This window comes from Penicillium atrosanguineum, assembly GCF_028827265.1.
Source record: "Penicillium atrosanguineum strain IBT 20685 chromosome Unknown utg000007l_segment0_segment0, whole genome shotgun sequence".
Lineage (NCBI taxonomy): Eukaryota > Fungi > Ascomycota > Eurotiomycetes > Eurotiales > Aspergillaceae > Penicillium > Penicillium atrosanguineum.
The window spans coordinates 3,273,067-3,285,354 of NW_026623139.1; the positions used below are offsets into that span (position 1 = coordinate 3,273,067).

The 12,288-nt window shown below is 53.9% G+C and overlaps 5 protein-coding genes across 5 annotated transcripts; 2 read left to right on the forward strand and 3 right to left on the reverse strand.

Annotated features, from left to right (window-relative positions):
• Positions 1-482: 482 nt before the first annotated feature.
• Positions 483-698, reverse strand: N7443_009448 (uncharacterized protein; the record flags this gene model as incomplete). Its single annotated transcript, XM_056889504.1, has 1 exon — positions 483-698. The coding sequence occupies one exon, from the start codon at positions 696-698 to the stop codon at positions 483-485; it is 216 nt and encodes a 71-aa protein (XP_056738806.1).
• A 515-nt stretch (positions 699-1,213) lies between these two features.
• On the reverse strand, positions 1,214-2,891 carry N7443_009449 (ribose phosphate diphosphokinase subunit PRS1; the record flags this gene model as incomplete). Its single annotated transcript, XM_056889505.1, has 5 exons — positions 1,214-1,244; positions 1,297-2,330; positions 2,388-2,508; positions 2,563-2,572; positions 2,633-2,891. 5 exons carry the CDS (start codon positions 2,889-2,891, stop codon positions 1,214-1,216), a joined length of 1,455 nt encoding a protein of 484 aa, XP_056738807.1.
• Positions 2,892-3,060: 169 nt separating this feature from the next.
• Positions 3,061-3,806, forward strand: N7443_009450 (bifunctional precorrin-2 dehydrogenase/sirohydrochlorin ferrochelatase MET8; the record flags this gene model as incomplete). The annotated part of the gene is made up of 2 exons (XM_056889506.1): positions 3,061-3,153; positions 3,204-3,806. The coding sequence occupies 2 exons, from the start codon at positions 3,061-3,063 to the stop codon at positions 3,804-3,806; spliced, it is 696 nt and encodes a 231-aa protein (XP_056738808.1).
• A 181-nt stretch (positions 3,807-3,987) lies between these two features.
• On the reverse strand, positions 3,988-9,969 carry N7443_009451 (Arf family guanine nucleotide exchange factor SEC7; the record flags this gene model as incomplete). The annotated part of the gene is made up of 4 exons (XM_056889507.1): positions 3,988-4,330; positions 4,388-5,419; positions 5,470-5,836; positions 5,898-9,969. The coding sequence occupies 4 exons, from the start codon at positions 9,967-9,969 to the stop codon at positions 3,988-3,990; spliced, it is 5,814 nt and encodes a 1,937-aa protein (XP_056738809.1).
• Positions 9,970-10,303: 334 nt separating this feature from the next.
• Positions 10,304-11,941, forward strand: N7443_009452 (putative pyruvate dehydrogenase complex, dihydrolipoamide acetyltransferase component; the record flags this gene model as incomplete). The annotated part of the gene is made up of 4 exons (XM_056889508.1): positions 10,304-10,413; positions 10,475-10,524; positions 10,592-10,815; positions 10,886-11,941. 4 exons carry the CDS (start codon positions 10,304-10,306, stop codon positions 11,939-11,941), a joined length of 1,440 nt encoding a protein of 479 aa, XP_056738810.1.
• Between the last annotated feature and the right edge of the window lie 347 nt (positions 11,942-12,288).

The window sequence follows — 12,288 nt, forward strand, 5'->3', positions numbered from 1 at the left end:
GAACGAGTTGAGACACCCAAGCAACCAAAATGGAATAGAATGAAATTGTACTCGACGAATAACAATCGCTAGTCACTGATTTATCGCCGCAACGTACAGTAGGGTCCCTGGCTTAGCGTTTATCCTAGCCACAGGCAACCCAATTTCCTAATCGGTACCTAGGGACGTCCGGAGGTATTCGGCTACTAGGACACAAACAAAGCACCCGAAACAGCTATAGACCATAGACCGGACACTACGCGTCGCATTTGTGTGCCTCTGCAGCTGCTAGATGGGGCAGTTGTTGTGGATCCTTTTCCTCGTCGTACAAAGTACCAGGGCTCTTCAGCCATCCGTCCCATCTAGACAGCTGTCAGGGAGAACGAGGACCACCCGCGTCCCGTTCGAAACCTGCTCAGCCGGTGGCTGATCTAAACGAGCTGATAAACGATGCGATATGCCTCCACCTAACAGGGCAATCGAGCTCATGACCTTGCGATGTATCAATAGCGGCTGAAACGGGACCTGACCGGCTCGGAGATGCCGCCACGCTCGAGGCTTTGCAGGGTTCGGCATCTAGACCAGTTTGCAATCTTCACAGATTCGGCTTCCAGAACGCAAACCGGACTGTTGGGGAGAACACGGCGAGCCGCATCGACCGTTGAATCCGTCAAAATGATGTCAAAGATAGAAAAGATATTTCGGGACGGGACGGCCATAGCCACTGGATTCATAAATTGGTTGAAATAGACTGTTTGCTATTATCTATCTATGTTCGAGAGGTTCTCTAGCACCGGGTTCACTGCCAGAAGCTGTGTGGATGGAACCCTCCAGAAACCGGTGCCGTCGATTCTCGTCGAGTCTCGTATCCTTCAAATGTTCTGCTCAAAAGAGAAAAACAAAAGAATATGGACACAAGACTCGGTGTTTAATCTGCCAACGCTCCGTTAAGAACACCTCGTGGGGCACGAGATACTCCTGCAGAACCCAGAGTGGACTGCATCGCTGGGTGATAATTCATCGTGTTCTACGGGATCGTCTGCGGGAAAGCAAACTTCTTGAGGAAATGGTGTCCATTTGGTTAAGAAAATAGAGGTATCATGTAGGATCTTGTGAAAGCAGAGGATCGGAGTCTGCAAATTCAATAGCAACGCCGCCCTAAAGATTGTCGAAGAGGTTTTGAAAGGGGGGGGGGGGGGGGGGGTCAAATTCGTGACAAGCCATCGGCCATCATTTAGTCGTTAAGGTGGAAGAGGGCCGAGACGCTATCGGGAGGAGTTAGTATGATCCACCAAAGGATGGTGCAGTGAAACTCACCTTTCACCGTAGTGGTGACGCCGGATGCTCTCCGCGAGGAGGGTGGATACGTCGATGACGATCAACTTCTTTGACCGCCGCAACATCGACGGCTCGATCGGGAAGGTGTTGGTCACCACGATGTGGTCAATGGAGGGGCAAGCCTCCATCTGATCAAGCGAATCAGTTCCGAAAAGACCGTGGGTCGCAATGCAGTACACCTTGCGAGCACCGCCGCGCTTGACAACAGTCTCGGCGGCGGCGATCCACGATCCGCTCTTGTCAATCATGTCGTCGACAATGAACACGGAACGATCGCGGACCTCGCCAACCAGTGTGATGGTCTTCTCGTGATGCTCGTAACCCACGACGCTAGCCTCATCATCATCCGACTCGGCCGCATCGAAGGACCCACCAAGCGCATGGTCTGGTGGCAGCGAGGAGGCATTCGAAATCATCGAATTGACCATGGCATCAGGAACTGCCTCGTTCTCGGCGCTGGCGCTGCCGCCAGGAGTGGTGCCGCCGGTCTGGGAGCCGGACTCGGGATGATAATCGTCATCGACCAACTGACCTTGGACCAGACGACCGGTGATGACATCCCGAACCCGTAAGTCAGTGTACTCATGCTGAGCCTCAAGCTCGGACGGACGGCGAGCTGCCGAGGGAGTCTCGGGGCGCAGAAGGCCCTGCGCAACATCAACCGTCTCGGGTTCCTCGGGAATGGGAGAGGTAGCCTGAGATCTCTGCATGTGAAGCTCAAACGGCTTCTGTTCCTTGGGAACCCGAGGTTCGTCATCGACGGCGTCGAAGAAAACGGTACTGTCGGACATGGTGACAGGGACCCTGGGGCGGCGCCGGTCGGTAGTCACGATACCGAAGTTCAGCTTCAGGGTATCGGCCAGTGATGTCACACGCTTCGTACCGCCGGCATTCTTGCTCACCACCACGGCATCCCTCCAACCCTCCACGTTCATCCGAATCCAGCGGGCAATGAAGGGCTCGGCGAAGAGGTTGTCGACTGGTTTTCCGAAGAAACCTTGCATCTGAGATGCCTGGGGGACATACTTCTATCAACACATGCAGAGAAGGAAAAGTGCGGGACAACGTACGTGCAGGTCCATGGTGATGACATGGTCCACGCCGGCGATGGAGAGGAGATTGGCGAGCATCCGGGCGGTGATGGCGCCGCGATGACTCTTCTTCTTGGATTGACGCGAGTAGGGGAAGTACCTCGTCTGGGTCAGCATGCAACTGAGATTGGATCAAACAAGACGGGCAGCATACGGCATGACCGCTTTGAAGAGATGGTCAGCGTTGAGTTCATCTTGGATGAGTTGGACGGCTGATAGCTTACCAGTAATGGACTTGGCCGAGCCACCCTTGCACGCGGAGATCATGATGAGAAGCTCCATAACACTGTCATTGATCTTGCTGCTGCCACTCTGCAGAATATAGACATCCTGGTTCCGGACAGAGACACCGATGTTGACGCTGGTCTCACCGTTGGCGAACTTGCCCAGGTCAGCTTTGGCAGGGGAAGCGCCCAGGCGCTCGCAGATAGTATCTGCGAGGCCGGGATGCGAAGTCCCCGAAAAGATCTGCACGCCCCGCATGGCAGTTCAATGGTTGGGGAAGAAGAAGAAGAGGAAGAAAAATTGAAGAAAAAGTTCGGGAAAAGCAAAGTGCGCGGGCGGTGTGTTCGGTTCGCCGTATGCTGCCCCACGCTTATCATTATCGTGACTTTCCTTTACCCGGTTACTCTTACACTTGAAGGAATTGAGAATGTCGAAATTCCCCGAGATTCAAGGTGGTGGCTCGTTGATTCTGGCCTGGCAGGTCAAGAACAAACATGTCGTGGTGGTTGGCGGTGGCGAGGTCTGTCCAACATCCCTGTGCGGTCATACAGCTAACTAACCTGAGCTCAGGTCGCCGCGGGGCGCATCGTGCATGCGCTTAACGCCGACGCCAAAGTCACCGTAGTTAGTCCTTCCTCCGGCCTCAACGAGGAAGTCGCTTTCCGAATCGCCGAGAAACAGGTCAGCCATGTCGACCGCAACTTCAAGCCCTGCGACCTCGACAACGCCGATATGGTCCTCTGCGCCATTGACGATCCGGAAGCGTCGACCCAAGTGTGGAAGCTCTGCAAGGAAAAGCGGATCGCAGCAAATATTGCAGATGTGCCGCCTGAGTGTGATTTCTACTTTGGGAGTGTTCACCGCGATGGCCCATTGCAGGTGATGGTCAGTACCAATGGCAATGGGCCCAAGCTGGCCAGCATCGTGCGCAAGAAGATCGCCGAGACATTGCCGGATAACATGGGGGCTGCCATTGAGAATGTTGGCAAGTTGCGCAGGAAACTGCGTGAGGTTGCACCAGATGTCAACGAGGGTCCCAAGCGGATGAAGTGGATGTCTGCCGTATGTGAATCATGGAGTCTGGATCAACTCGTGAAGATGTCCGAGGATGACATGGACGAATTACTGTCTCACTACGCATCTGGCAATGTCCCTTCCTTCGAAGAAGTATGAAATGAAAAAGAAGAACACTTTATCTTATGAGTACAGCTATGCATCTCTAGAGAACTGTAGGGGTAACAAAACAAGTAGAATGCCTATAGGAACAATAGAGAGCTCAAAGAAAGTAAACGCCGATCACGCGTAAATCACAAAGCCGGGTGAGTATATCCCAAAATACAAACCACCAAATGAATCAAGATGAAAGCTGGCTATCGCGGCGCGACCCCTTTTGCGACACGGAGCTCCGCGGACTAATCGGAGCATCCAGTGGGTTGGGCGGAGACACACCTAGGCGGACTTCGCCGATCCGACGCAGCAGAGACTGCAGTGCAACGCGGATCTCCGAGTTGAGATCGCGGCTAAGAAGCTCCACCCCTAATGGATAGAAGGTCTCGATGTGCTTGTCAAAGCCGTCCTGGGGGAAGTTGTTATATCCGTCGATAACATCAACCACGACCGGTCGCCAGGCCACAATGTTACGATTTTGGGTCTCTTCGTCGAGACGGACGAAGCTGCGAATGATATCCGCACAGAGGCTAGAAGATTAAGGTCAGTATGAGATGTCAGATCGTGAGAGATTGGGCAAAACTTACGGAATGAGAGCTGCCTCGGTTTCGGCACGACTGCTCTGTCGCTCTTCTCGCTCATCGTGATACATGCGGAAGAGAATGTGCACGTAAGTGGCAGCACTGCCGCTCTCCTGCTTGAGCAGGTTAGGAGGCTGCTTCATGAAGCCCTGGCGCCACAGCTGCATGCGCAGGTCCTTGTCTTCGTTGAACTTCTTGGCAAACTGGTAGCTCTTCTTCAAAAGACCCATCAGACGCAGAAGCTCGTGACTAGGAATCTGCGCATAAACATTGTCGTTGGAAAAAAGTTCATGGACGGTCTCGATCATCAAAAGTTGCAAAACGCAGTTGGTGATGATGCGGTTAAAGAAGCGACGTCGGGCCACTGTTACTGCAGCGGACTGTTGTTGAGAATCGGCCTGGGGGCGGTAGTCCTCAAGCTCCGCACGAGCTTCACTCTGTGCAGGCGGGTCACCGCTGTCCGCGAGTGTGGTGGTGCTCTGCGATCCATTGGGCTGCAGGGCCTCGGGTAACTCGGACGAAATTTCGGTAGCGGCCTCAGAAGCCTGGGCGATATCTCCATTGATAGATACGGAGTCTGTCAACTTGGATACAGAGGACGCTGCTGTGAATAATTCGTAAGCAGTGGTTTTGCTGAAGAGCTCCACAAAGGCCCCGACAATCTGAATCCAGTGCTCCTCACGGAACTTGGAGACATTTTGCAAGATCAGTTGCTGCAAGCAGTTGCTACCAATTCGTGCGATCGTGTCGTTTTCTTGACAGATACAGAGAGTAAGCAGCTCCAGGAAGCGGCCCAGCATGTACTCCAAAGCATCGAAGTAGTGGGTAAACAGAGTGATCATATTCCGCAGAGCTTGGATCATGGTGGTCGACAGCCAGACCGAAAGATCCTCATGATTGGGGACCTTGGACATCTCGGACTTGGACTGCAGAACCACAAAGATGGGACAGAGCAGTTGACGCCAAAGAACATCCCAGAAGTCCCGCGGGAAGTCCCCGCCATGGCGGATCAGGGTCTCGAAGAGGTATGTGAGGGCCCTGGATTTAAGTTAGCAGCAACAACAAAAATTGAACATCGAAGAACATACCGAGATCGAACTTCCAAGTCATCACCGGTCATCAGCACATCCTGGAAAGCGATAAGAATTGGATACCAGAATTGCTCCTCCTTTGACTGGCGAGTGAGTTGCTTCGCCAGATTTGTTCCTTCTTCAGGAAGCTTGGGCGCAGAATCGCCCCGGTGGGAGAGCGGGCACTCTGGAGTGCGTAGCATCTTGGTGACGGTTGACTTAAGAAGCTCAATGGCCTGCAACGACTTCTTCTGGAACTTGGAGTTCTTGGAGAACTCGGTGAGGCAGACAATGAGATCGGCAAAAGCACCCTGGGTAATAACGACACCAAATCGCTCGTTATAGATTTGGGTAACATGATCAAACGCCATGTTCACAATTCCCTCTGTTTGAAATGTTAGCAGTAATTCCGCATGACAATTGAATCCCAACGAGCAGGAACTTACCATACGGCTCCCGAGCTGCCACAGTGAAGACACCAAACATAGTCTTCCATCCAGATCGAATGTTGTCACCACGAGCCTGGACCATCTGGATCAGACAACGAAGAATCATGTCCTTGACGGCAGCAGTGGTGCTGTTCGCCATGACGTGCTCGAAGGGCTTGAGGAAGTCCTTTTGGAACTTGAAGCCAGGCAATTCACCAATCTCCATGAATCGCATGGACAGCTGTCGGAGCGAGTCCAAGGCAAAGAACACCACGGTGGTGTTGGAGTGACAGCCAACCTGGTTGAAGTGCTGACCCAGCACCTCCCAGATCTTCGACCACTCGATACGGACACGAGTCATGTTGTAGTAACTGATCTCGACCAACTTCTGCAAACTATACGTCCGCGGGGAGTCACTATGTCCAGAGGACTGAATCTCCTGCCAGCTAACTTCGCTCAGTGCCCGCACAAAGTCAATAATGGCCTCAGGCGACAAGTTTGCAGTATTGGTGAAGATCCGATCCACACCACGAACCATATCGGCGGACCGACTTTCCTGGGCAACCTCTGCACGGAAGGCTGTCGGGCCATTCATTGAGCGCGGGCGAGATCGGCGCGTGCTCTGCATGGACTTCCGAGGAGAATCAAGTGTCGAGGGAGCGCGTGAGACATCGGGCAGCGAGCCTTCATCAACGCCGTCGCTCAAAAGCTGCAACCGATCAAGCTGGCTGACACAAGTCAAGATCTCACGCCATGAGGTGCGAAGATGGTTACCCTCAGTGCGCGCAACATCGAGTAGCGACTTCAGAGCCTCAAAATTCTTAGCCTGCATTTCCCGGACGTTCCCAAGGTTAGTGAATTTGGCAAGGGCTGTGACGAAAGCGACCCGGGGAGTCTCCAAATCAAATGCACAGCTGATGCGGATCGACAACTTCAAACCTTCCATGCAAAGTCGAATGGTCTCGATATTCTGAGTGTCTTGCATTGGAGCAGACAATCCTGACAAGAAGGACATCCAAGTAACATTGAACATCGAACCAACGTGCCGAACGGAGGTGGCAGGAATGAAACGGGAGAGAGCATCGCGGACTGCCGTCTTGCGCTGGGCCCGAATGAGGGAACGATACAGTTGCTCCGTCTTGTTGGCCATTTCTTCGGATGCCTGGGCGTACTTCTCACCCTGGATATCACGACCAACGGTCGCAAAAACCTGTCCGGCGCGAGTCGCTAGTCCGGTGGAGGTAGAGGGTTGAATACCAATGTTCGCGGCATGTTCCCGCTCCGTGTCCAAGACGATCTCGTTCTTTGCAATTTCTTCAAAAATGGACACAAGGTACTCGGGTGGCAGGTCTTGGCTATCGTTGATACCGCGGTTGTTCTTAATGAAATCTTCCTTGGTCATGCGAGGGCCCTTGATCTTGGCACTGTGCTGATCAGTATTCAGCATAATTACCGAATACGCAAGGACATAGGCGGTGTCCGCATTGGCGAAGGCATTGGGGTTCTGAGTAGTGTATCGCTCGGCAAACTTGAGCATGAATCGATCAATTTTCTGAGCTTCTCCGGGTAGTCGGAAGTGCTGCAGGAATGAGCGGAGAGATTCAACGAAGCGTCGCTTGGTAAATTCCATAGCGTCCACGAAGGAGTGCATGATGGCAATATTCTCAGGCTCACCCTCACCCAGGTATTCACCAAGCATGGCCTTATCCAGGCGATCATTGCGTAGCAAAAAGGCGGCAATGTCATCAGGAGCATCCGATCGGATAAATCCATCCTGAAGGAAAAGCTTGATACCGCGCTTGGGCTTGAAGTTGAACTGCTGAGTGGCGTTCATTAGGGCAATCTTCCGCTGCTTGACCTTTTCCATCTGGTTGGGATCATCATCAGGAAGAGGGGTGGACCGGCCCGTATCAAGGGCTTCTGGGCGCGGCGAGGCGATGATACTGTTGTCCAGAGACTCGCGCGAATTATCCATTGACTTGGATGGATCAGCTGTCTGTATAGGCTGGTCATCACGCTGTGCACCCCAGTTGTCCAAGGAGCGCAAAACCTCCACGAGAGATTCCAAAGCCTGCTGCTTCAGAATATAATCAGGGGGAATAATCGGGGCGGCCGGTTGAGGATGGGGTGTGATATTGGCGGTCGTCAGCGAAGGAGGAAGTGTCCCACGATGATGCCATTCGGCCCCAATACTGGACATCTTGGTGTGATGCTCCAGGAAGTGGTGCTGCTGGGATAATGAGGTAACAACTGGCACGCTTGCATAGCGCGAGAGCTGTTCAATGATATTTTGGAAGATATTCTCCAAGGCAGTTCGGTCACAATCGTAGTTGAGATAGATTTCAACCAATGCTCGTGGATCGCTACCCAATCTCTCCAGAACTTCCATGAAATACTGCTTCTGGAACGAGGGCGCGGCTCGCTTTTCGAGAATTGCCAAGTAAATCTCCTTCATAAACACCTCCAGCTCCTTCTTCATCATGACTCGCATGTCCTTGAGCATCAGCCAAAAGATCTCACAGCAGACCTTGAACACTTGAGGCACCGCGCTCGAGCCATTGCGACTCAAACTCAGACAGAGATGAGGTCGCACGGCCTGAAGAAGTGTCATTGCCTCGGTGCTGGTGGAGCTGTTCTTGATCGCTGCGAGCGGAGAAGTGAAGGTGTTGATATGATTATTGATGAGATAGTGAATGAGGTGCAGCGACAGTACTTTGGACCGCATGTTTTGAGATTTAATGTCCTGCTGCTGATCATGGCCGAGAACTTTGTGGCTCAGCTTGCAGAGAGCTCGGAAGACCAAGAATGAGTCCTTGACGTAAACCTCATCCACCTCGTCCTCAGCGGAGTTGTCATCATCCCTCTCTTCCGGGATGCCGGATATTGAGCGGGTATTGCGCGACAATTTGGCTCGAGTAACAGTGGTCGGCACATTATCGTTGACAGTAGTAACCTCCTTAGGCGACTCAAAGCTTTGCAGGGTGAGCTTTTCGCTGTTAGGCTCCTTGGTGACTGGCTGGTCGGCTACAGACACAGAGGCAGCCTCCGACATTTGACCTACATCACTGGCAGATGCATCCAGACCAGAGCCAGATTTGTCAACTTCATGAGTCCGAAGTTCCTTGAGGTCCAGCCGAACCCGAACACGGTCAAAAACCGTGCTCACCATCTGGGTGAGGGAACCCTGGGCGATCTGCTGATTCTGGCTCGACTTGGAGTATATGAAGATGTTGTAGATCTGCCGGACGGCTTTCAGGAGACCAGCTCCATGTACCACGACCCGGTCGTTCAACACCGCTGCCAGCAGGGATTTGATAATCTGCTGCTGGATTTCATTTGGGGTGGCTTCGTTCTCAAAACAGTCGCAAATCGCATCGATGGCACGCTCGATCAAGGGCGGCTTTTCGGGGGTTGCTTCATTTTCAGACTCGGCAGATGGGAAGGCAAAATAGGAGTATGTGATCAATTTTCCAATGCAGTCCAACGCGGTCACCTGGAGCGGAACGCTGAGGGTCTTGCTGGCCAGGTGTAGCGGGCGAAAGATGAGCTCAGGGTCAATCGGCTGCCCGTCCGTAGACCTGACGCTTGAAAGCGCCACTTGCACCGCATCTTCCAGCTCTTTGCTCTTCCGCGCCTCCCGCGAGGCCCCAATGGTATCGAGTGCGGTCACGATGAAAACAGTCGAGCTAACTGCGCCAGACCGTTGCGTTGTGAAGGTGGCCGTTGTAGACCTCGAATCGGATCGCATTCGGCTCTCTGGCACATTGTCTTCTGTAGGCTCCGGTTCCTGGATTGTAGGCGGTGCATCTGCCTTTTGTTGTTCAGGCTCGTCGGGGGTTTGCTCCTCATCATCTTTTGGAGGAACCTCCGGCTTGCCATAATTCTCTTCTTCATTATTAGGCAAAGCATGTCCTTCTTGCTTCTCCACAGCCTCTTCCCTGACCTCCTGCCATTCTGTTTGTTCGGTCAAGGCTGGCCTGTCGTCTGGCAAAACCGGGGGAGCTTCGGCGGAGGCATCAACGGGGGCCTTCTCAGGGTCGGGCGAGTCGGAAAGATGATTCGGCTCGGAGCCGGAATCCACGTCCGCCATTGTCACAGCAGACGAGGGGCGCAACGAGCAATCTAGATCATCGATCGGCACTTGCGGTGTTGTATACAAAAGACGAATGCGTGTCTTCTCCAAATCGGGACTACGGGCGCTGAGTCAGCCTGTGCCGCCTGAGTCACGTGGTTCGGAAGATGGCGCTCACCGGGAACCGCAGAAGCTCAACAGAAAAGTTCCTGACTTGTTAAGAGGCTATCCTTACTCAACAACATCTTCCCCGGTTCCTCCATCCTCCACTCTCGCGCCGGATTCTATTGAGCTTCTGTCTTTGTGTTGAGGGCCGTTCTTAATTCTATACAAAGGAGCAATTCCATCCATCATGGTTGCTTCCGCCGTTCGGATGCGCACCCCGAGTGCCATGTTTCTCTCCCGGGGTGCTGCCTCTATGCGCCGCCCCCAGGTCTCCTACAAGTTCCAGGAGGTCTTGAAGTACGCGCCGCCGATACGTTTGTCTTTGATACAATAATGCTGATGTGCTTCTCTCGCGCAGATCCCAGATGCCCGCGATCTCCGCTATCTCCCGCTTTTATGCCTCCAAGTGTATGGCTCCAATTGAATCAATTTCGATACTCGATTTCATCTGGTTCTAACGCACTCGTCTCTACAGCTTTCCCCCCTCATACTATCATTAGCATGCCAGCCCTTTCCCCGACAATGACCGCGGGAAACGTCGGCGTATGGCAGAAGAAGGCCGGTGATACCCTTGCTCCCGGTGACGTCCTCGTCGAGATCGAGACCGACAAGGCGCAGATGGACTTCGAATTCCAGGAGGAGGGTATCCTCGCCAAGGTCCTGAAGGAGACCGGTGAGAAGGACATCGCTGTTGGCTCGGTAAGAATTTTCCCGAGCTCCATGTGTTCTCCGCGGCCATTTCCCCTCGAGCTAACCTTCCACAACTTAGCCCATTGCCGTCCTTGTTGAGGAGGGTGCCGATGTCTCGCCCTTTGAGTCTTTCACCCTGGCTGATGCCGGTGGTGACAAGGCTCCCCCTGCCGAGAAGGAGGCGCCCAAGAGCGACGAGCCTTCCGCCCCTACTCCGGCCCCGGAGCCCGCCGCTGAGGAGGCTGAGACCTCTGGTGAGAAGCTGCAGCCCAGCTTGGACCGTGAGCCCAACGTCAGCTACGCTGCCAAGGCTCTGGCTCTCGAGAAGGGTGTTCCCCTCAAGGCCATCAAGGGTACTGGCAAGGGTGGCCAGATCACCAAGGAGGATGTGCAGAAGTACCAGCCCGCCGCTACCTCGGCCGCCACCTTCGAGGATCTCCCCGTCAGCTCGATGCGCAAGACGATCGCCAACCGCCTGAAGCAGTCGATGGCCGAGAACCCCCACTACTTCGTCTCCGCCACCCTCTCGGTCACCAAGCTCCTCAAGCTGCGCCAGGCCCTGAACGCCTCCGCTGACGGCAAGTACAAGCTGTCCGTCAACGACTTCCTGGTCAAGGCCTGTGCCGCTGCCCTCCTGAAGGTGCCCCAGGTTAACTCCAGCTGGATCGAGGAGAACGGCCAGGCTGTCATCCGCCAGCACAACACTGTTGACATCAGCGTTGCCGTTTCCACCCCCACCGGCCTGATCACCCCCGTTGTTAAGGGTGTCCAGGGTCTTGGTCTGTCCAGCATCTCCAACCAGGTCCGCGACCTGGGCAAGCGTGCTCGTGACAACAAGCTCAAGCCCGAGGAGTACCAAGGTGGTACCTTCACCATCAGCAACATGGGCATGAACCCCGCGGTTGAGCGCTTCACTGCCGTCATCAACCCTCCTCAGGCCGGTATCCTGGCCGTCGGCACCGTCCGCAAGGTCGCCGTCCCCGTCGAGACCGCCGAGGGCACCGTTACCGAGTGGGATGAGCAGATCGTCGTCACCGGTAGCTTCGACCACAAGGTCGTTGATGGTGCCGTTGGTGGTGAGTGGATCAAGGAGCTGAAGAAGGTGGTCGAGAACCCTCTGGAGCTTCTGCTGTAAATGCAGCCGCGCCGAGGAATCTAGAGCCGTTTGACACTGTAATTTGTATTAAAACGTGTGACCTTTAGACCCATCATAGGTCCATTTTCTTGTTTGGTTTTAGCAACTTCAATCTCATTTCCTATGTGATCTTTCCTAGTACGTAGATTTTCCCCAGAGACTCCGACCACGGAAGTTTTGTTTTCCGTCAGGCGTTTCCCGAAGGCCGGTGGGGCTGGAACCTTTGGAATAGACCGTCGGACTGCCTAGTGCGGGTTAAGGGTCCTGTGCCCCATAAGATGTAGGCAAAGATCAGCCCGGAGATCTCGTCGGGAAACTGCTAGGTCATTGGCTGGCAAATCTGCGAA